This window comes from Salmo salar, chromosome 23, assembly GCF_965601325.2.
Source record: "Salmo salar chromosome 23, fSalSal1, whole genome shotgun sequence".
Classification (NCBI taxonomy): Eukaryota; Metazoa; Chordata; class Actinopteri; order Salmoniformes; family Salmonidae; genus Salmo; species Salmo salar.
In genome coordinates, this window is record NC_138313.1 from 1705661 (window position 1) to 1726755 (window position 21095).

At 42.6% G+C, this 21095-nt stretch overlaps 1 protein-coding gene across 3 annotated transcripts in view; it reads left to right on the plus strand.

Moving 5' to 3' along the window:
- LOC106583888 (seizure protein 6 homolog) overlaps positions 1–21095 on the plus strand; it is a 133766-nt gene that overhangs the window by 93335 nt on the left and 19336 nt on the right. For all 3 annotated transcript variants that reach the window (XM_014168513.3, XM_014168514.3, XM_014168512.3), the window contains 5 exons: positions 2290–2453; positions 8897–9091; positions 9261–9399; positions 9923–10119; positions 10359–10553. In XM_014168513.3, the coding sequence (XP_014023988.1) occupies positions 2290–2453; positions 8897–9091; positions 9261–9399; positions 9923–10119; positions 10359–10553 (890 nt within the window). The remainder of the gene's footprint in view (positions 1–2289; positions 2454–8896; positions 9092–9260; positions 9400–9922; positions 10120–10358; positions 10554–21095) is intronic.

A 21095-nucleotide genomic window follows, 5' to 3' on the forward strand; every position in this document is an offset into this window, starting at 1 on the left:
CTAAAATTGGATTTAAAAACAGATAGGTATACACCTTATGGAACAGCGGGGACTGTGAAGAGACACTCACACAGGCACAGACACATGCATTCACACACACACGATACATACGCACAACATACACGCGTACACCTGGATTTTCTGTTGTAGATATGTGGTAGTAGAGTAACGGCCTTGGTAGCAGCTAATGGGAATCCATAATAAAATAAAATACCATGGTTAAACATCTTGAAGGAATAACCTCTCTCCTTTCACCCTTCTTTTCTACCTTCTTTCCTTCCTTTCATCTTTCCTTCCTTTCTACCATCCATCCTTCCTTCCTACCCACTATTCTTCCTCCCTCTGCACCCCCTTTCTCCCCACCTGCATACAAAGCTCTCCCCCGCCCTCCATTTGGCAAATCTGACCATAATTCTATCCTCCTGATTCCTGCTTACAAGCAACAACTAAAGCAGGAAGTACCAGTGACTCGCTCAATACGGATGTGGTCAGATGACGCGAATGCTACACTACAGGACTGTTTTGCTATTACAGACTGGAATATGTTCCGGAATTCATCCAATAGCATTGAGGAGTACACCACCTCAGTCATCGGCTTCATCAATACGTGCATCGACGACGTCGTCCCCACAGTGACTGTACATACACATCCCAACCAGAAGCCATGGATTACAGGCAACATCCACATTGAGCTAAAGGCTAGAGCTGCCACTTTCAAGGAGCAGGAGACTAATCCGGACACTATAAGAAATCCTGCTATGCCCTCAGATGAACCATTAAGCAAGCAAAGCGTCAATACAGGATTAAGATTGAATCCTACTACACCGGCTCTGATGCTCGTCGGATGTGGCAGGGCTTGAAAACTATTACGGACTACAAAGGGAAACCCAGATGCGAGCTGCCCAGTGATGTGAGCCTACCAGATGAGCTAAGTGTCTTTTATGCTCGCTTCAAGGCAAGCAACACTGAAGTGAGAATGCTGTTCATTGACTACAGCTCAGCGTTCAACACCATAGTGCCCACGAAGCTCATCACTAAGCTAAGGACTCTGGGACTAAACACCTCCCTCTGCAACTGGATCATAGACTTCCTGACGTGCCGCCCCCAGGTGGTAAGAGTAGGCAACAACATGTCTGCCACACTGATCCTTAACACTTGGGCACCTCAGGGGTGTGTGCTTAGTCCCTCCTGTACTCCCTGTTCACCCACGACTGCGTGGCCAAACACAACTCCAATACCATCATTAAGTTTGCCGATGACACAACGGTGGTAGGCCTGATCACCGACAACGATGAGACGGCCTATAGGGAGGAGGTCAGAGAACTGGCAGTGTGGTGCCAGGACAACAACCTCTCCCTCAATGTGAGCAAGAGAAAGGAGCTGATCGTGGACTACAGGAATAGGCGGGCCGAACAGGCCCCCATTAACATTGACGTGGCTGTAGTGGAGTGGGTCGAGAGTTTCAAGTTCCTTGCTGTCCACATCACCAAGGAACTATCATCGTCCAAACATACCAAGACAGTTGTGAAGAGGGCAAGACAACACCTTTCCCCCTCAGGAGACTGAGGGCCTTGGTCAAAAGGTTCTACAGCTGCACCATCAAGAGTATCCTGACCGGTTGCATCACCGCCTAGTATGGCAACTGCTTGGCATCTGACAGTAAGGCTCTAAAGAGGGTAGTGTGAACGGCCCAGTACATCACTGGGGCCAAGCTTCCTGCCATCCAGGTCCTATATAATAGGCTGTGTCAGAGGAAAGCCCATAAAATTGTCAGAGACTCCAGTCACCCCATTTATAGACTGTTTTCTCTGCTACCGCATGGCAAGCGGTACCGGAGCACCACTTCTAGGACCAAGAGGCTCCTCAACAGCTTCTACACCCAAGCCATAAGACTGCTGAACAATTAGTAAAATCGCCACCGGACAATTTACATTGACCCTCCCCCTCCCTTTTGTACACTGCTGCTACTCGCTGTTTATTATCTATGCATAGTCACTTCACCCCCACCTACATGTACAAATGTCCTCAACTAACCTGTACCCCTGCACACTGACTCGGTACCGGTGCCCCCTGTACATAACCTCATTATTGTTATTCTTATTGTGTTACTTTTTAATTATTACTTTTTATTTTAGTCTACTTGGTAAATATTTTCTTAACTCTTCTTGAGCTGCACTGTCAGTTAAGGGCTTGTAAGTAAGAATGTGACCAATGAAGTTTGATTTGATTTCCGCCTCTCTACTCTTCTTTCTTTCTTCCCCTCCATCCTTTGTTCTCCCTCTTTGTCAGGCTGATTGTGCGAAGCGGAAACAACTCCATGGCTCCGCTGCTCTTTGACTCAGACCTGGACGATGTTCCAGAGCGTGGCATCGTGAGTGAGGGCTCCATACTCTACCTGGAGCTCACGGCCGACTCCTCTTTCATCCCGTTACTGCTAGCTCTGCGCTATGAAGGTGAGACCTTAAAATGCTCCCAGCATCAGTACACAGTTTCTCTTGTGTCTTTCTCACTCTTAATTGTTAATTGACTGTGCAGTACAGTCACTGATGCTTGCTTTAATTTAGGACTGTCCCCGTCAAAATAAACGCTAGTGTCCCACCTGGCCAACATCCAGTGAAATTGCAGAGCACCAAATTCAAAAACCGAAATACTCATTATAAAAAATTCCTCAAACATACAAGTGTTATACATAGGTTTAAAGATTAACTTCTTGTTAATCCAACCACGGTGTCAGATTCCAAAAAGGCTTTACGGCGAAAGCATACCATGCGATTATCTGAGAACAACGCCCAGCAGACAAATCATTACAAACAGTAACCAGCCAAGTAGAAGAGTTACACAAGTCAGAAATAGAGATAAAATGTATCACTTACCTTTGATCTTCATATGGTTGCACTCTGAAGACATTCATTTACTCAATAAATGTTCATTTTGTTCGATAAAGTCTCTCTTTATATCCAAAAACCTCCGTTTTGTTCGTGCGTTTTGTTCAGTAATCCACAGGCTCAAACGCAGTCACAACAGGCACGAAAAGTCCAAATAGTATCCGTAAAGTTCATAGAAACATGTCAAATGATGTTTATAATCAATCCTAAGGTTGTTTTTAGCCTAAATAATTTATAATATTTCAACCGGACAATAACGTCGTCAATATAAAAGGTAAACAAGAAAGGCGCGCTTTCGGCTCGTGCATGAAAAATCTCTAGGCCACTGTAGTGTCCACTCATTCAGACTGGTCTTACGCTCTCATTTTTCAGAATACAAGCCTGAAACAATTTCTAAAGACTGTTGACATCTAGTGGAAGGCATAGGAAGTGCAATTTGAGTCCTAAGTCAATGGATACTGTAAAGGCATTCAATAAAAAACTTTTTATTTTTATCCTACTTCCTGGATGGATTTTTCTCAGGTTTTTGCCTGCCAAATCAGTTCTGTTATACTCACAGACATTATTTTAACAGTTATGGAAACTTTAGAGTGTTATCTATCCACATCTACCAATTATATGCATATCCTATCTTCTGGGCCTGAGTAACAGGCAGTTTACTTTGGGCACGCTTTTCATCCGGATGTCAAAATACTGCCCCCTACCACAAAGAAGTTAAGCATACTGTTTGATTAAATAATTAAGACACACAAATGACTCAAGAAAGGTCAGACTGTGTTAAAAAAATGACAGCGAGTGCCTGTGTGACTGGCGCACATTGTCTCGCTCTCATCGCATGCATATAACCAATAGGGCCTGACCTATAGCTTATCATAATCACATCAATACATTTGTTATAACAAACTCCAAACACAGTAATGTCGACAGCAAAATGGATGAGGAAGACGTGAAAAATGCAAAACGGGCGAATGTTTACTGGTTGCTCAAGAGGGAAAGGGGAAGTCAGATCTGTGGAAGACATTTGACTTAGCTGTGGAAACTACTGGAGATCAAGATAAAGGAGGGTATAGGAGCAAGCGTTGCATGAGTATTATGTGTGCCAAACAGCTGCTGTTAAATTACAATATTATTATTTTTTCTGACCATTTGGAACTGTGTAAACAACACTAAATAAATAACTGTACCAGAGAGTCTGTTCTAACACAAAATAAATCATATAAAGCCTTTATTACAGCAGACAAAAAATTGTTGCATGCATTCTTGAATTGCAGTTTATTTGTTGTTTAGGCAAATTATTCGAAGCTCCCTTTGTTATTTCATTTTAAAACTAAAATGCTTGATTGCATTTCAAAGCATAAATGTCTCGCATAGTGTGATGGCATGAACGAATGAATGATTGATTCAGTAGCCTATATATTGAAATGTAGGCCTAAGTAAGTTACGGTATTAAGACTAAACAGGACACCCTCTTATGCCTACAGTTCAATGGTGGTTATACAAGACCTACTAATGCTAACGACATGACTTATTATTATAATGATGATCATAATAATAATGGTAATAATAACCATAAGAAGGAGATCAAGAAAAAGGAGGGTATAGGAGCAAGAGCTGTGTGCATATTATGTGTTAGATTACAATATGATTTTTCTGCCTGTTTGGAACAGTGTAAACAACCCTAAAGAATTAAGTAATGCCAGTCTGTTCTAACGAAAAAACAATTGTAAAGCCTTTATTACAGCATAGCAAAGATTAAAAACAGCCAAATCTGCTTTATCCGACATTGTGCCATTGCATGAGGCTTGGTGCTCACAGAATCAGTAGGCTATTAAACAAACACTCAAACAGAAGCAAGATCTGTCTTCTGTAGATATATATGGTTGATTTATAAAGCCAGGCACAATTAACAGTTAGGCTATTGATTATAGATCTAATTAAGTTGGGGTTTGCGCTCTCCTCAATTTTCGTAGACGATTAGGCTGTCATGGTCAAAACATATTGATACAACAGTAGCTAAGATGGGGAGAAGTCTGTCCATAATAAAGCACTGCTCTGCCTTCTTAACAACACTATCAACAAGGCAGGTCCTACAGGCTCTGGTTTTGTCGCATCTGGACTACTGTTCAGTCGTGTGGTCAGGTGTGACAAAGAGGGACTTGGGAAAATTGCATTTGGCCCAGAACAGGGCAGCAAGGCTGGCCCTTAAAAGTACACAGAGAGCTAACATTATTGTTATGCATGTCAATCTCTCATGGCTCAAAGTGGAAGAGAGATTGACTTCCTCATTACTTGTTTTTGTAAGAGGTGTTGACATGCTGAAGGTACAGAGCTGTCTGTTTAAAATACTAGCACACAGCTCGAACACCCATGCATACCCCACAAGACATGCCACCAGAGGTCTCGTCACAGTCCCCAAGTCCAGAACAGACTATGGGAGGCGCACAGTACTACATAGAGCCATGACTACATGGAACTCTATTCCACATCAGGTAACTGATGCAAGAAGATTTAAAAAGCAGGTAAAAATACACGTTATGGAACAGTTGGGACTGTGAAGTAACACAAACATAGGCACACACATGTACAAATTGATTTTGCGTTGTAGATATGTAGTAATGGAGTATGGGCCTGAGGGCACATACTTAGTGTGTTGTAAATTCTGTAATGAATGTATTGTAATGTTTCTAAAATGTTGTAACTGCCTTAATTTTGCCGGACCCCAGGAAGAGTAGCTGCTTCCTTGCCAGTGTCACGTTGTATAATGATTGGAGGCAGGTGCAGGTATGCGTAATAGGGGTTTTTATTTTCTCCACCCAAACAAAAGAGCGACGTGTTAACCACTAAATAATACACGGGACGAGACCCGTAAAACAAGTGCAAAATGGAAGCCGATATAATAGGACAGGTACTCACACAACCAATGGACATGGTAACAACAAAACCGACAAGAACAATGGGGAACAGAGGGCACATACTGTATATACACATACTAATCAGGGGGAATGGGAACTAGGTGTGCATATTGAGACAAGACAGTCCGGGGTTGGTGGTAATGAATCCAGTTCAGTGACGCCTACAAGGCCGGTGACGTAGACCTCCGGAGCTGGTGAACGAAATGAGCAGCACCACCGGGAGGATTCGTGACAGGAAGCAGATAATGGGGATCCATAATAAATACAAACCCTATTCGCATTGGACTAGTATTACTAGAGAATGTTGGTTATGTAATTGTTACACCAGAATGTCCATTATTCCAGAGGACGATTCGGACGGGTATAGTTTTTGTCCAAACTTCCCCCTGTAGTTCTTTCTTTTTTTCAAGTAAATTGACAGTTATGACGGAAGCCTGGAGGTTTCTTTGTAGGCGTGAAGATATTTCAACAAGTCCAGGCAATAACAGGGCTACACTGATAACTCGAGCTTGGTTCCCAAGTTTCTAAACCATACAAATCCATCTTTGGTATAGTGTTGCCATAATATTTCAGTTGAGGAAGTGTGATCATAATAATAGGATATTTTAGCGATCCGCAGTAGACGTCCTAAATGCCCCCCAGCCTTCAGATGTGAGTTAAACAGTGCACTTGTACTTGAGATACATTTTAAGGCTATGGAATGCGAAAGTGAACTTTGTTGTCAGTTGTATGCTGCTATTAACAGGAAGGGTTAAATTAAATAGGCACAATATTTTTTACAGACGCATTTGGCAATATTCAATTCATACGCACAAAACATATGAACAAAAGCATTCATTGAAAGTTGATGCATGTAGGCCCTTCACACAGTGCATTCGGAAACTATTCGGACTCCTTTCCTTTTTCCTTATTTTAAAATGGATACAATTATTTTTTTCCTCACTCTACACACAATACCCCATAATGACAAAGCGAAAACAGGTTTTCAGACATTTTTGCTGATTTATAAAAAAAACTGAAATACCTTACTTATAAAGTTTTCAGACCCTTTCCTATGAGACTTGAAATTGACATCACATGCATCCTGTTTCCGCTGATCATCCTTGAGATGTTTCTACAGCTTGACTGGTGTCCACCTGAAGTAAATTCAATTGATTGGACATGGTTTGGAAAGGCACACACCTGTCTATATAAGGTCCCACAGTTGACCGTGCATGTCAGAGCAAAAACCAAGCCAAGAGTCCGAAGGAATTGTCCGTAGAGCTCCGAGACAGGATTGTGTCGAGGCACATATCTGGGGAAGGGTACCAAAACATTTCTGCAGCATTGAAGTTCCCCAAGAACACAGTTTTCTCCATCATTCTGAAATGAAAGAAGTTTGGAACCACCAAGACTTTTCCTAGAGCTGGCCACCCAGCCAAACTGAGCAATCGGGGAGAAGGGCCTTGGTCAGGGAGGTAACCAAGAACTGATGGTCACTCTGACAGAGCTCCAGAGTTCCTCTGTGGAGATTGGAGAACCTTTCATCTCTGCAGCACTCCACCAATCAAGCCTTTATTTTGAGTGACCAGACGGAAGGCACTCCTCAGTAAAAGGCCCATGACAGCCCGCTTGGAGTTTGCCAAAAGGCACCTAAAGGACTCTCAGACTGAGAAACAAGCTTAAACTCTTTGGCCTGAATGCAATGCGTCACACCTGGAGGAAACCTGGCACCATCCCTGCGGTGAAGCATGGTGGTGGCAGCATCATGCTGTTTTGTTGTTTTTCAGTGGCAGGGACTGGGAGACTAGGCAGGGTCGAGGCAAAGATGAGCAGAGCAAAGTACTGAGAGATCCTTGATGAAAACCTGCTCCAGAGTGCTCAGGACCTCAGACTGGTGCAAAGGTTTACCTTCCAAGAGGACAACAACCCTAATCACACAGCCAAGGCAACGCAGGAGTGACTTCGGGACAAGTCCCTGAATGTCCATGAGAGAAAATAGCTGTGTTGCGACGCTCCCCATCCAACCTGACAGAGCTTGAAAGGATCTGCAGAGAAGAATGGGAGAAACTCCCCAAATACAGGTATGCCAATCTTGTAGCATTATACCCAAGAAGACTTTAGTCTGTAATCGCTGCCAAAGGTCCTTCAACAAAGTACTGAGGAAAGGGTCTGAATACATATGTACATTTAATACTTCTTTTTTTATTTTAATAAATTAGCAAAAACCTATTCTTGCTTCGTCATTATGAGGTATTGTGTGTAGATTGATGAGGGGGGATAAAATGCTTTAATACATTTTAGAATAAAGCTGTAATGTTACAAAATGTGGAAAAAGTCAAGGGGTCTGAATACTTTTTGATGGTAATACTAGACTATGCGCAGCACTTCGTTCAATTTATTGAATCAGTCATTGTTTTCTTGCTCAAACCGTGAGCAACACCTGTCAAACTCAGATATTTCTCTCAAAACACAGGGATGTCGATTCTCTCAAAACACAGAGACTGGTATTAATCAGAGGACCTTGGAGTTTGCCAAAAAGCAGTAGGTTATTCTGGCTGAAATGACTCTACTGCCATGTACTGACATGGCAGATTCGGATGGGACAAAAATTACAGATATGGTGTTTTGTGTTTGTGCACATAATTACATTACCCGATTCACCCTTCTGAATAGTGCAAGGCTGTTTCCTCGTCTCTGCTGCTGCTGCCTCTGCCGCATTGTTCTCAATCCCAATATGCTGGTTAATTTTGCTATTATGCACATAGCTTAATACACTAGTAATATTAGCTTTATTAGTGTTGCACTATTCTTTTTTTCCAAATATAACAATATACAATTTCAGTATCACATGTCTTAAAGTGATGGACTGTGCCATTGCCGTGGCCTCCGCAATGGATTAGTCCAATGATACAGGCGGGAATCAAACAGGTGTCTTGTGCACCATAAAAAAATACATCTTGGTCGACCAACAGTCTATAGACCAAACAATCGACCAGTCGACTAAATGGGGTCAGCCCTACTTTAGTTCATCTTATATTATGCTTTATCCTACTTCTCTCTCTTTCTCTCCTCATATTCACATGAGCACACTATTTTATCTCTCTCGCTATCTCTCAGCCTTTGACGGGGAACACTGTTATGAGCCCTACTTGCCCCATGGGAATTTCAGCAGCAGTGACATTACCTTTCCGTTGGGCACCACAGTCATCTTCTCCTGCTCCCCAGGCTTTGTCATGGAGCAGGGCTCCGGGGTCATTGAGTGTGTGGACCCAAGCGATCCACACTGGAATGAGAGTGAGCCTGTGTGTAAAGGTAATACTATTGAATACTACCATTTCATTATGATAATGTGTTCTTAAAGCCCCTTTCATTCACTAAAATAAAAAAAGATAATAATACAAGTAATGTTACAATAACTTTTTCTCCCCCCCTTCCATATCTTGCTTTCTATCTTCCGGCCCTAACTCCTGCTCTCTCTCAGCTTTGTGTGGGGGAGAGTTGACCGATCCCTTCAGCACTGTTCTGTCCCCTGATTGGCCACAGAGCTACTCCAAGGGGCAGGACTGTGTGTGGCAGATCCATGGTAATGAGGAGAAGCGCATCGAACTGGACATCCAGATGTGAGTTTGGCCTCTCCAACTCCCAAAAGGCATTATTTTGGTCTTTGAAGCTGTGGTTGGAGCATTTGGGAGAGGGAATTTTTCTCCTTGAATTTTCCCATTGCCTCAGAAACCTCACTGCATAACATGAGCGCTCCCTTTGCATATTTTTTTTTTTTTACCACTACACCGGAGGTATATCATGGAGATAGAACTCAAATTAAGTATGTGTGTGCATGTTTTGTAAGGAATATACTTAAAGCATAAAACAAAGGTTGAACAATGTGAATCTTGCGTTTCGTCGCTTCACTGATGGCTGCTTCCGTGGCTGGTGTAGCAAGTCTCATTGATTTTAATGGGTGCGTTTCAACTGTGACTGACATATATTAAAAAAATGATGTGATGCTTCCAGTGAAGTTTTTATTGTAAGGATTAGAAATGACAATGATTGTGAGAATATATATTTTATGATTCCATTTGAAGTGACATTGTGATTAAAGTGAAAGTTGTTTTCCTCTCTTCATGTATTTTGTCTCCCTCAAAGTTTGAATATCCGCCACAACGACGTTCTCACCATATTCGATGGTCGTGACCTCATGTCCCATGTGATTGGCCAGTACATGGGGTCACGAGAGCGTTTCCAGGTCGTGTCAGGTGGTTCTGAGGTCACTATTCAGTTCCAGAGTGACCCTCACGACTCCTCCTTTATTCTCAGCCAGGGGTTCCTTATTCACTACCGTGGTACGTACACATACAGGACTTTTACATACAGGACATTGCATACACATAAAGGACATGATATGCAGAACATTGATTGCCCATACATAACATCACACAAATACAATATGTACATTTTCCTGCCGTGTATTCAGTGAGGCAATATGTTAATAACTTTGTAGATATAATATGAACATTATATCCTCCTGAACAAGCACTTGGTTTATCCTACATCTAATGACATCAACTTCTTTCACATCCAGAGGTAGAGCCTAATGATACCTGCCCTGCCCTCCCTCAAATCGAATTTGGCTGGATTAGCTCCTCCCACACCTCTCCCGTGAGGGGAAGTGTGTTGACCTATCAGTGCCAGCCGGGGTACGACATCAGTGGCTCTGACATCATCACTTGCCAATGGGATCTTTCCTGGAGCAACAGCCCACCCACCTGCATCAAAGGTGAGCTAAAGTGCGTTCCTGCCCGACTACATTGCTAACTCATGCCAGATCATATGTTGTAGCAATCTGGTGCCCGACGGCACAGTCAATATGGTATGCAACCATTGGTTGATGCAACGCAACACCTGAGCAGGGGAACACAACCCGAACTTCCAACAACACTTTGGGTGTGTTTGAGAGCATCACTTTTGCTCTGTTGCAGATCACCGACTGAGCATACTAACTGATTTAAAAATCACTTTACATCTTAGAGGTTGAGTAAGGCAGATCAATCAGATCTCGCGTTAACTGGCAATAGTCGACACCCACAATAGCTGTTTTGGTGGTGTTGGAGGTGGAACTGAATTGGCGTTTTCAAATTGGTGAGCAGCTGCACTTGATAATTGTCATGAAGCCAGACCTGTCCCACTCACATTCGAAGTTCAGAAAGAGAAAATGTAGGCTACATAGAAATAATGACACTCAAATAAAAAATCATTAAACAAAATAATGAGAATTTCTATCAGCCTAATCAAGGTGTAGATTTACATCTCATATTCCAGTGTTCGAACTTGTAAGCAAGGCTATATGGGATTACTCTGAATGCGACTCTGAGCAGCCAATGGCAATGTCTGCGTTAGGTATAAGGCCAGGAGACGTTTGTAGATTTGACAGCTCTAACACAGTTCCACCTCCGACGCTGCCCAAACAACCACTATGCAGATGTTGGCTAATTTGAATAGAGCCTTAGGTCTTTCAGACACTTAAAGGGAAGATTGCAGAAATAGGTTGCTGTTAAACATTCTGATCATCTTTCCTATTAAAAGTTCTCAATATGACATATCACTTTACATTTGTTTTTTGGGAGAAATTTACATTTATCCGAATTTGACACGTCATGTTGGAAATTGTTTGGAAAAGTGATGTCAAGAGAATAACACACGAGTGAATACACAGCAGGAGTGAGCCACTGTCCACATAAGACGGTAAAGGCCCACATCATACCGAGTCCTCATTGGCACTGAATAAAACCAACTTATCATCTGACCATATCCTGTGATTTCTTTATTCTGTATCAGCAAAAAATGTATCACTTATACGGTGTGTAGGCTTTTAGCATAGTCTTTTTTACACCCCTGCTGGCTTACCCCTACTAGCTAACCACTAGCAGCCTTGAAACACATCACTTTTTAGCAGTTCAGAACATCTGCATTTCTTGTGCTGTTACACAAAAATCAAGATAAACTTTTACCATCATAGTAGACATTGAACATCTATAACAAAAAAACTCTGTTGTTGGGCGATAGTACAGTGGTTCTTCCTTTAAAAGTTGCGTCATACTACAGCACAGCTTGCAGCGTGCTGCATAAATGTATGGCACGTTGGAGTGCATGAAGTCATATTATTTTACTGTCAGCCATTGTTGTTGTTAAGGCTAGTTTGACCACCAGAGGGCATCTTTGAGAAGCGAAGTTATTGAAATGACATGGAGCTCTAGGCCTAAGAGTCCTGTTTAGTGTAGCTGTTTTAGCTTAACTTATTTATTGGCATAAAGGCCTACTTCAATATACAGTATATCAATCATTCCATCATTCATTCATTTGTGCATGTCATCACACAGCATGCAAATCATCCAAGTCTTAAAATACAGTCAAGCATTTTAGTTATAAAACAAAATAACAAAGAGATTCTTGAATAATTAAATAATTAATGAACCGCATTTGACTGTTTTTAATATTGGCTGTACTAGAGACTTTAAAACCTTTTTTTGTAGAAATTAAGCTTAATTAAATTGATTAATATTATGTTGTTTCTATTCCAAGAAAAATTAAAATGCATTTTATAGTAGCCTATGTAGGCCTCAGGGTTTCCGTTAGAAAAAAATGGCGCTGTACAAAGTGACCAGTTGGGAGTAGGTCTAGGCTGCTAAGTGACTGCGAGGGAAGAGCAAAATAATCACATTTCCACACCCTAATTGTAGGCTAACCAATACCCAAACGGAGTATGTGAAAATACAAATCGGATTTATCAAGACCAGTCCCCATACTTGTCTCAAAGCAGCGCAAAACGGTGTTAAAGTAGTTGACCACACACAGATAGGCTATTACTTGAAATCCTATTATAACAATTGGATGACTTTGGGTGTTTCAGTAAGCAACAATTTGGTGCCTTCATTAGCCTACTTTATTCCAATATTTCTGTCATTCAGTGATATTTATTCCCATAGTAATTCATTATGAATACCTAGGATAGGATAAAGTAATCCTTCTAACCCCCCCCCCCCTTAAAAGATTTAGATGCACTATTGTAAAGTGGTTGTTCCACTGGATATCATAAGGTGAATGCACCAATTTGTAAGTCACTCTGGATAAGAGCGTCTGCTAAGTGACTTAAATGTAAATGTAAATGTAAAAATTATGGATCTATCCAGATGTGGTTAGAAAACAGTGCATTTGGTGGGCTATGCAAAGAGATGGGAGAAGTGATATGCCTCGCAAACATCCATTAATACATTCAAAGTCCCAATGAATAAACCGCAACATGTCGGCTAAAGTGATTGAATTCACAAATGTATTTGACTTTTTTAAATAGTGGCTGTACTTGTCACACCCTGATCTGTTGCCATTGTCTTTGTGCATGTCTCTACCCCCCTCCAGGTGTTGCCCATCTTCCCCATTATCCCCAGTGTATTTATACCTGTGTCCTCTGTTTGCCTTTTGCCAGTTCATTTTGTTCGTCAAGCCTACCAGCGGTTTTCCCCTTGCTCCTGTCTGTTTCTAGTTTCTAGTTCCTGTTTTCTAGTTTTCCCGGTTTTGACCATTCTGACCCTGAGCCTGCCTGCCGTTCTGTACCTTTTGGACTCTTATCTGGATTACTGACCTCTGTCTGCCCTTGACCTGTCGTTTTGCGTGCCCCCTGTTCTAGTAATAAACTTTTGTTACTTCGACACTGTCTGCATCTCATTTTTTTAGTTGCAGCCTTCTTCCTTCCCCTTGGACCGCTCGAGGACAGTGTACATCATAACGCTAATGTCCGGGAGGGTACTTGCCTGGGCCACGGAGGTGTGGGAGCAACAGTCCACTGTCTGCATCAGTCTGGAGGAGTTTGTGGAGGAAGTTCGGAAGGTATTTGATTCTCCGTTGTTCGGGAGAGAGGCTGCTCGTAAGCTGCTCCATCTATGTCAAGACTCCCATAGTTTGGCAGACTACGTGGTGGATTTTCACACATTTGCTCGACATGTTCCTGCATGGAGTATCAGAGGAAGTAAAGGACGGGCTTGCAGCCCGGGACTACTGAAGGATCTCGACTCGCTAATCGCCACCATTCGGAACGATTGGCGACTACGGGAGCAAAGGAAGGAGAGCAGGTTCGATTTCACTCGTCCGCCCAAGCCATCCACCTCGCCTCCGAGACCTCCCGGAAGTCCCCAATGGCTCTGTTGCCGAGAGAACCGGAGGCTACCCGAGTTACACCGAGAATATCCGAAGTCTGCCAATTAACCTCTATGGGCTAGGTGGGACGCTAGCGTGCCACCCGTGGTGCACTCCATCAACAGCAGGTGCATTTCAAGAGCGGCAAATTTGAATCCAAATAAATGTCAAAATTCAAATTTTTCAAACATACAACTATTTTACACCCTTTGAAAGATAAACATCTCCTTAATCTAACCACGTTTTACGATTTCAAAAAGGTTTTACGGCGAAAGCATAAATTTAGAGTATGTTAGGACAGTACATTTACAAGAGTTGTGTGTAATGTTTTGTCAAGTCAAAGACAGGGTCACCAAAACCATAAAACCAGCTAAAATGATGCACTAACCTTTTACAATCTCCATCAGATGACACTCCTAGGACATTATGTTAGACAATGCATGCATTTTTAGTTCTATCAAGTTCATATTTATATCCAAAAACAGCGTTTTACTATGGCATTGATGTTGAGGAAATCGTTTCCTCCAATAACCGGCAGTCAAGTCAGCGTCACAAATTAAATAATTAAAATTAGAAAACATTGGTAAAATATTATATTGTCATTTAAAGAATTATAGATTTACATCTCTTGAACGCAATCAACTTGCCAGATTTAAAAATAACCTTACTGGGAAATCACACTTTGCAATAATCTGAGCACTGCGCCCAGAAAAATACGCGTTGCGATACAGACTAGACGTCATGTTGGGGAGATCTAAAATCGAAAATACTATGTAAATAATCCATTACCTTTGATTCTCTTCATCAGATGTCACTTCCAGGTATCACAGGTCCATAACGAATGTAGTTTTGTTCAAAAAAGCTCATCATTTATGTCCAAAAATCTCCGTCTCGTTAGCACATGATGTAAGCCAGCCGGACTTCTCGTCATGAACGAGGGGATTTATTTCCCTCATTAAAATGCAAATCAATTTATAACATTTTTGACATGCGTTTTTCTGGATATTTTTGTTGTTATTCTGTTTCTCACTGTTCAAATAAACCTACCATTCAAATTATAGACTGATCCTTTCTTTAACAGTGGGCAAACGTACTAAATCAGCAGGGGATCAAATACTTTTTTCCCCCACTGTACATATGCTTAAATCATCAGTTATTTTTATGCAGTCTAGAGATCAACCTGTACTTAGTTTTAGAAATACCTTATTTACATAAGTATTCAGACCCTTTGCGATGACTCGAAATTGAGCTCAGGTGCATCCTGTTTCCTTTGATCATCCTTGAGTTGTTTCTACAACTTGATTGGAGTCCACCTGTGGTAAATTCAATTGATTGGACATGATTTGGAAATGCACACACCTGTCTATATAAGATCCCACAGTTGACAGTGCATGTCAGAGCAAAAACCAAGCAATGAGGTCGAAGGAATTGTCTGTAGAGCTCTGAGACAGGATTGTGCCGAGACACAGATCTGGGGAAGGGTAACAAAAAATGTCTGCAGCATTGAAGTTCCCCACGAACACAGTTTTCTCCATCATTCTTAAATGGAAGAAGTTTGGAACCACCAAGACTCTTCCTGGAGCTGGCCGCCCAGCCAAACTGAGGATTCGGGGGAGAAGGGCCTTGGTCAGGGAGGTAACCAAGATGGTCACTCTGACAGAGCTCCAGAGTGCCTCTGTGGAAATGGGAGAACCTTCCAGAAGGACAACCATCTCTGCAGATCTCCACCAGTCAGGCCTGTATGGTAGAGTGGCCAGACGGAAGCCTCAGTAAAAGGCACATGACAACCCGCTTGGAGTTTGCCAAAAGGCACCTAAAGGACTCTCAGACCATGAGAAACAAGATTCTCTGGTCTGATGAAACCAAGATTGAACCTTTGGCCTGATAGCCATGTCTAATGCTCATCACCTGGCCAATACCATCTTTTCGGTGAAACATGCTGGTGGCAGCATCATGCTGTGGGTTTGTTTTTCAGCGGCAGTCAGGATCAAGGGAAAGATGAACAGAGAAAAGTACAGAGACATCCTTGATGAAAACCTGCTCAAGAGCGCTCAGGACCTCAGACAAGAAGACTCAAGGCTGTAATCGCTGCCAAAGGTGTTTCAACAAAGTACTTTTAATACATTTGCAAAGAATTCTAAAAACCTGTTTTTGCTTTGTCATTATGGGATATTGTGTGTAGATTGATGATTGGAAAAACGATTTCATCCATTTTAGAATAAGGCTGTAACGTAACAAAATGTGGAAAAAGTCAAAGTTGTCTGAATACTGTCCGAATGCACTGTATTGTGCAACCTTCCCTTTAAGGATCATTATTTACTGTACAAACAACAGCTGCAAATCCCAATAAAACTGCATTACGTTTTGAAGTTTAATTTCCTTGCTTTGTCCAACACTATAATGAATCTAGCAAATACGTTTTGTGGTTCATATTGCACTATTTATTTAGTTTCATAGTGCAACTGTTTGCTAGCAAGTTTCTCAAACTGGCTTTAGCCATGAGTGGAGCAGGGTGGTTGACATGGGTTCAAATACTCTATATGAAAAATAAAAAACTATGTTTTTAGTAAGTCATTGGTCTGAAACCGAAAAAGAAAGTCAATTCACGAGCACTACAATGCCAGCTCTACCAAGATTTTCCAGCACACAGCTTTGACCTACTATTATATTTCAAACAATGAATAGGCATGTTGCTTAGGATTTAAACCTCACCAATCCTGGCTGTGCCGTCTGGAGATTATAAGAGTACATGGCCATTAAGGCTAGATCGTTCGTCAAGATGATCAAATGTTCATAGATGACCAACAGGGTCAAATAATAAACACAGTGGTTGTAGAGGGTGCAACAGGTTAACACCTCAGGAGTAAATGTCAGTTGGCTTTTCATAGCTGAGCATTCAGAGGTTGAGAAAGCAAGTGGAGTAGAGAGAGCGAGAGAGAGGGAGGGAGGGAGAGGGAGAGGGTCAAAAACAACAGGTGCGGGACAAGGTAACAGGTCAGGGTTCCATAGCCGCAGGCAGAACAGTTGAAACTGGAGCAGCAGCACGACAAGGTAGCACGTCTGGTGAACAGGTCAGGGTTCCATAGCCACAGGCAAAACAGCAGAAACTGGATCAGCAGTACGATCAGGTGGACTAGGGACAGCCAGGAGTCATCAGGCCAGGTAGTCCTGAGGCATAGACCTAGGGCTCAAGTCCTGAGAGCGAGAGAGAGAGAGAGAAATGCCTTCAGAAAGTATTAACAGCCCTTGCTAACGAAGAAAAGAGCACAGACTGAATATTTCCCAAGTAAATTGTTTATTTAATATTTTTATGAAGCTACAACATTTACATGAGAAATGTGAACACAATGGTGCTGTTGACCTTAGGGTGTTTAAAACCCCCTAGAGTCGATTGACACACCTGTGCATAACACAGTGACATAATTTTGCTCCTTGTGTGTTTATGCTAGATTTACCGTTTCTTAACATGGGGCTTGTGAAAGTGTCCTTTTTCTACACACGATAGGATCTGGACAAGAAATCACCAATATCGAAAGGGGAGACTCATGAACAAGAAGGGTTGTTCTGCTTTACAACGCACACAAGCTTCAGGGGAATCGTCTGTAGGTAACCCAGTACCGGGCTGTAAAAATAGTTAAAAGGTAATGGGGGTAAACTGTTTCACGAATAACGTGACCTCGTGACCTAGATCTCTCATCTATAGGACAGACACTTCAAAACCTTGTTACTTATGATTTATTTTTGTACTGTTTGTTATTCAATGAGTTTCTATGGGCTCTAGCAGTTTCTATGGGCTCAATGTTTCGTCAAAGAAAGAAAAAATATACCTACAGGCGTCCTAAAATTCCAAATCAAATGGCTAAATGATGAAACAATGCTAGCTTAGTAGATATTGCAGTCTAAGGGCTTAGACTTACAGGGTGTTAAGTGGCAACTACAGAATTTACATGAGGCAAGTGATAACTGACAGAGTTGTGGACTCAAGTCACATTTGTTTGTTTTTTTACCCTTATTTTACCAGTTAAGTTGACTGAGAACACATTCTCATTTACAGCAACGACCTGTGGAATAGTTACAGGGGAGAGAAGTGTAATATTCATATGTGAATACATACTGAATTATAATTGGATGCATTTTACCGCCGTATCATACTGTGCGGTGATTGGTTAAGACCACCCAGACGGTTAGGTCATGGTCAGTTGATCGTGGTTGGAGAAAGGCTAACATGTAGTTGTAGCTAGTTAATAAAGAGTTATGTTAAGAAACATCCTGTAGTTCTGCGTTTTATTATTTTGTACAAAGCGTACAAAACAAGACATGGTGTCAGAGTAAATGGTCTTAAAAGATGGATTTTTCTGGAGTTCCTTCACCTCGAATGGACTGGGAGTCTACAAACTTACCCGATGCATGGCGTAAGTACAAACAGCATGTGGAGCTAATGTTCACGGGTCCTCTGAAGGAAAGAGGAGAAGAGGAAAAATGTAGCTACCTGCTCCTCTGGATCGGTGAAAAAGGGAGAGATATTTACAACACATGGACACTTACCGAGGCTGAATCAAAGGTACTGAAAACATACTACGATCGTTTTGAAGCATATGTTGTGCCGAAGACTAATACAATTTTCGCTAGGTACAAATTCCATGAGAAAGTACAGGGAGCTAGCGAGTCTTTTGAACAGTTTGTGACTGAGCTGCGTCTGCTTGTGAAAGACTGTGATTATGCAAACAAGGATGAGATGGTCAGGGACCGTATTGTATTTGGAATACACTCACCGCGAGTGAGAGAGAAACTTTTGAATGTTGGGTCTGAGCTAACGCTGGACAAAGCTATCGACATAGCCAGATCTCACGAGCTAGCACAGGCTCAGATGAAAACCATTTCGCGCGGCAGCACGAGCGCATCACGTGAGCAAGCAATGCACGCAGTCAGGCAGACATCAAAGCACACCTCCGGTGCCCAGAGAGAGCATTTCAGAACGGAGAGAGACATAACTCCAAAACAGAGCGACACAGACTCAAAACGCCCCAAAACATGTGGATATTGTGGATACAAAGTGCATGGCGAACAAGGAAATTGCCCAGGTAAAGGCAAACAGTGTACTAAATGTGGTAAATGGAATCACTTTGCAAAAGTGTGCAGAGCTTACCGTGGAAAAACAGTACACACAGTGAGTGAAGATGAAATGTCAATCAAAGAGTCAAATGATGATGAACTGTTTATTGATTCAGTGACACAGAAAAGTCACATATCAGAGACAGAGCAAGCCTTTGCTGACATTGAGATAAGAACACAAAGCACAAAGCTAAAGTTCAAACTAGACACTGGTGCACAAGTAAACATTATTCCTCTGAATAAGTACCGCAGCTTGACATCTGAGTGCGAGCTACAGCCCACCATGCGCAGACTGACTGGTTATGGTGGTGAACACCTCCCAGTAAAAGGCACATGCACTTTCAAATGCAAATACAAAGAAAGTGACATGATGTTGGACTTTTACATTGTTGACACTAGAGCACCTGCAGTGCTAGGTCTTAAAGCATGTTTAGACATGGACCTCATCAAGCTAGTTTTATCAGTAACAGCACCAGTAGAGACAGAAAATGTACTGGAGGAGTTTGCTGATGTCTTTACAGGAATAGGATTATTCCCAGGAGAATGTACCATTCACCTTGACCCAGACGCAACCCCTGTGGTCTACCCACCGAGAAAGATTCCCCTTGCTCTCCGTGCCCGTCTGAAGAAAGAGTTGGAGAGCATGGAGCAATCTGACATAGTCACCAAGGTTACAGAACCGACTGACTGGGTAAACGCGTTAGTGGTGGTGGAGAAACCACGCACAGGCAAGCTCCGAGTATGCCTCGACCCAAGAGACTTGAACAAGGCTATCAAACGGCCCCATTACCCTTTACCGACGCTAGATGGTATCACGCACAAGCTAGCGGGAGCACACTACTTCAGTGTCATGGACGCTAGATCAGGCTACTGGGCTATCAAGCTCACAGAAGAGTCATCTAAGCTCACAACATTCAACACACCGTTTGGACGCTACAGGTTCCGATACCTGCCTTTTGGGATTATCTCAGCCCAAGACGAGTTTCAGCGAAAGATTGACGAAGTATATGAAGGCCTCGACGGAGTTATGGCAATTGTGGACGACATCCTTGTTTATGGTCGAACCAAAGAGGAGCACGACCGAAACCTCCGTGCGATGCTGCAAAGGTCCCGCGAGAGAGGAGACCGGCTCAACCCCGAGAAGAGCACAGTCAGCGCTACAGAGGTCAGCTACTTCGGACATCTTCTCACAGCGAATGGAATCAAGCCAGATCCACAGAAGATCTCAGCCATAAAAGAAATGGAGCCACCAAAGAACCGTGCAGAGCTGGAAACAGTGCTTGGCATGATCAACTACTTAGCCAAGTTCGCACCCAGCCTCTCCAATGCTAATGCACCCCTGCGTCAACTGCTAAAGCAGTCCAGTGAGTTTCTTTGGGACAAGCAACACGACATTGCTTTCCAGAATGTGAAAGACTTGATCACGAGAGAACCAGGACCAATCCTTGCCTACTACGACCCCAACAAAGAGCTCAGACTCCAAGTGGACGCGTCAAAGTATGGACTAGGTGCAGTGCTACTGCAAGAAGGAAAGCCCATCGGCTACGCTTCCAAATCTCTCACAGACTGTGAAATCAACTACGCTCAAATCGAAAAGGAGCTCTATGCCATTCTGTTCGGATGTAAACGTTTCCATCAGTACGTATATGGACGACAAGTCATTGTGGAATCCGACCACAAGCCCCTTGAGTCAATCATGAGGAAACCACTAGCTGCAGCCCCGCCAAGGCTACAGAGAATGATCCTTCAACTACAAAAATACGACTTCACAATCACTCACCGTCCAGGCAAAGACATCCCTGTCGCAGGCACACTCTCCAGGAAGTTTCTTACCTACAAGGACAGCAGCCTCAGTGAGGGCATGGACATGCAAGTGCACACTGTGTACAGCAACTTACCAGTTAGTGACACGAAACTGAAGGAGATCCAAGCAGAAACAGACAAGGACTCACAACTCACACAGCTGAGGAAAGTCATACAGGATGGATGGCCTGAGGAGAGGAGAAAATGCCCTCAGAGC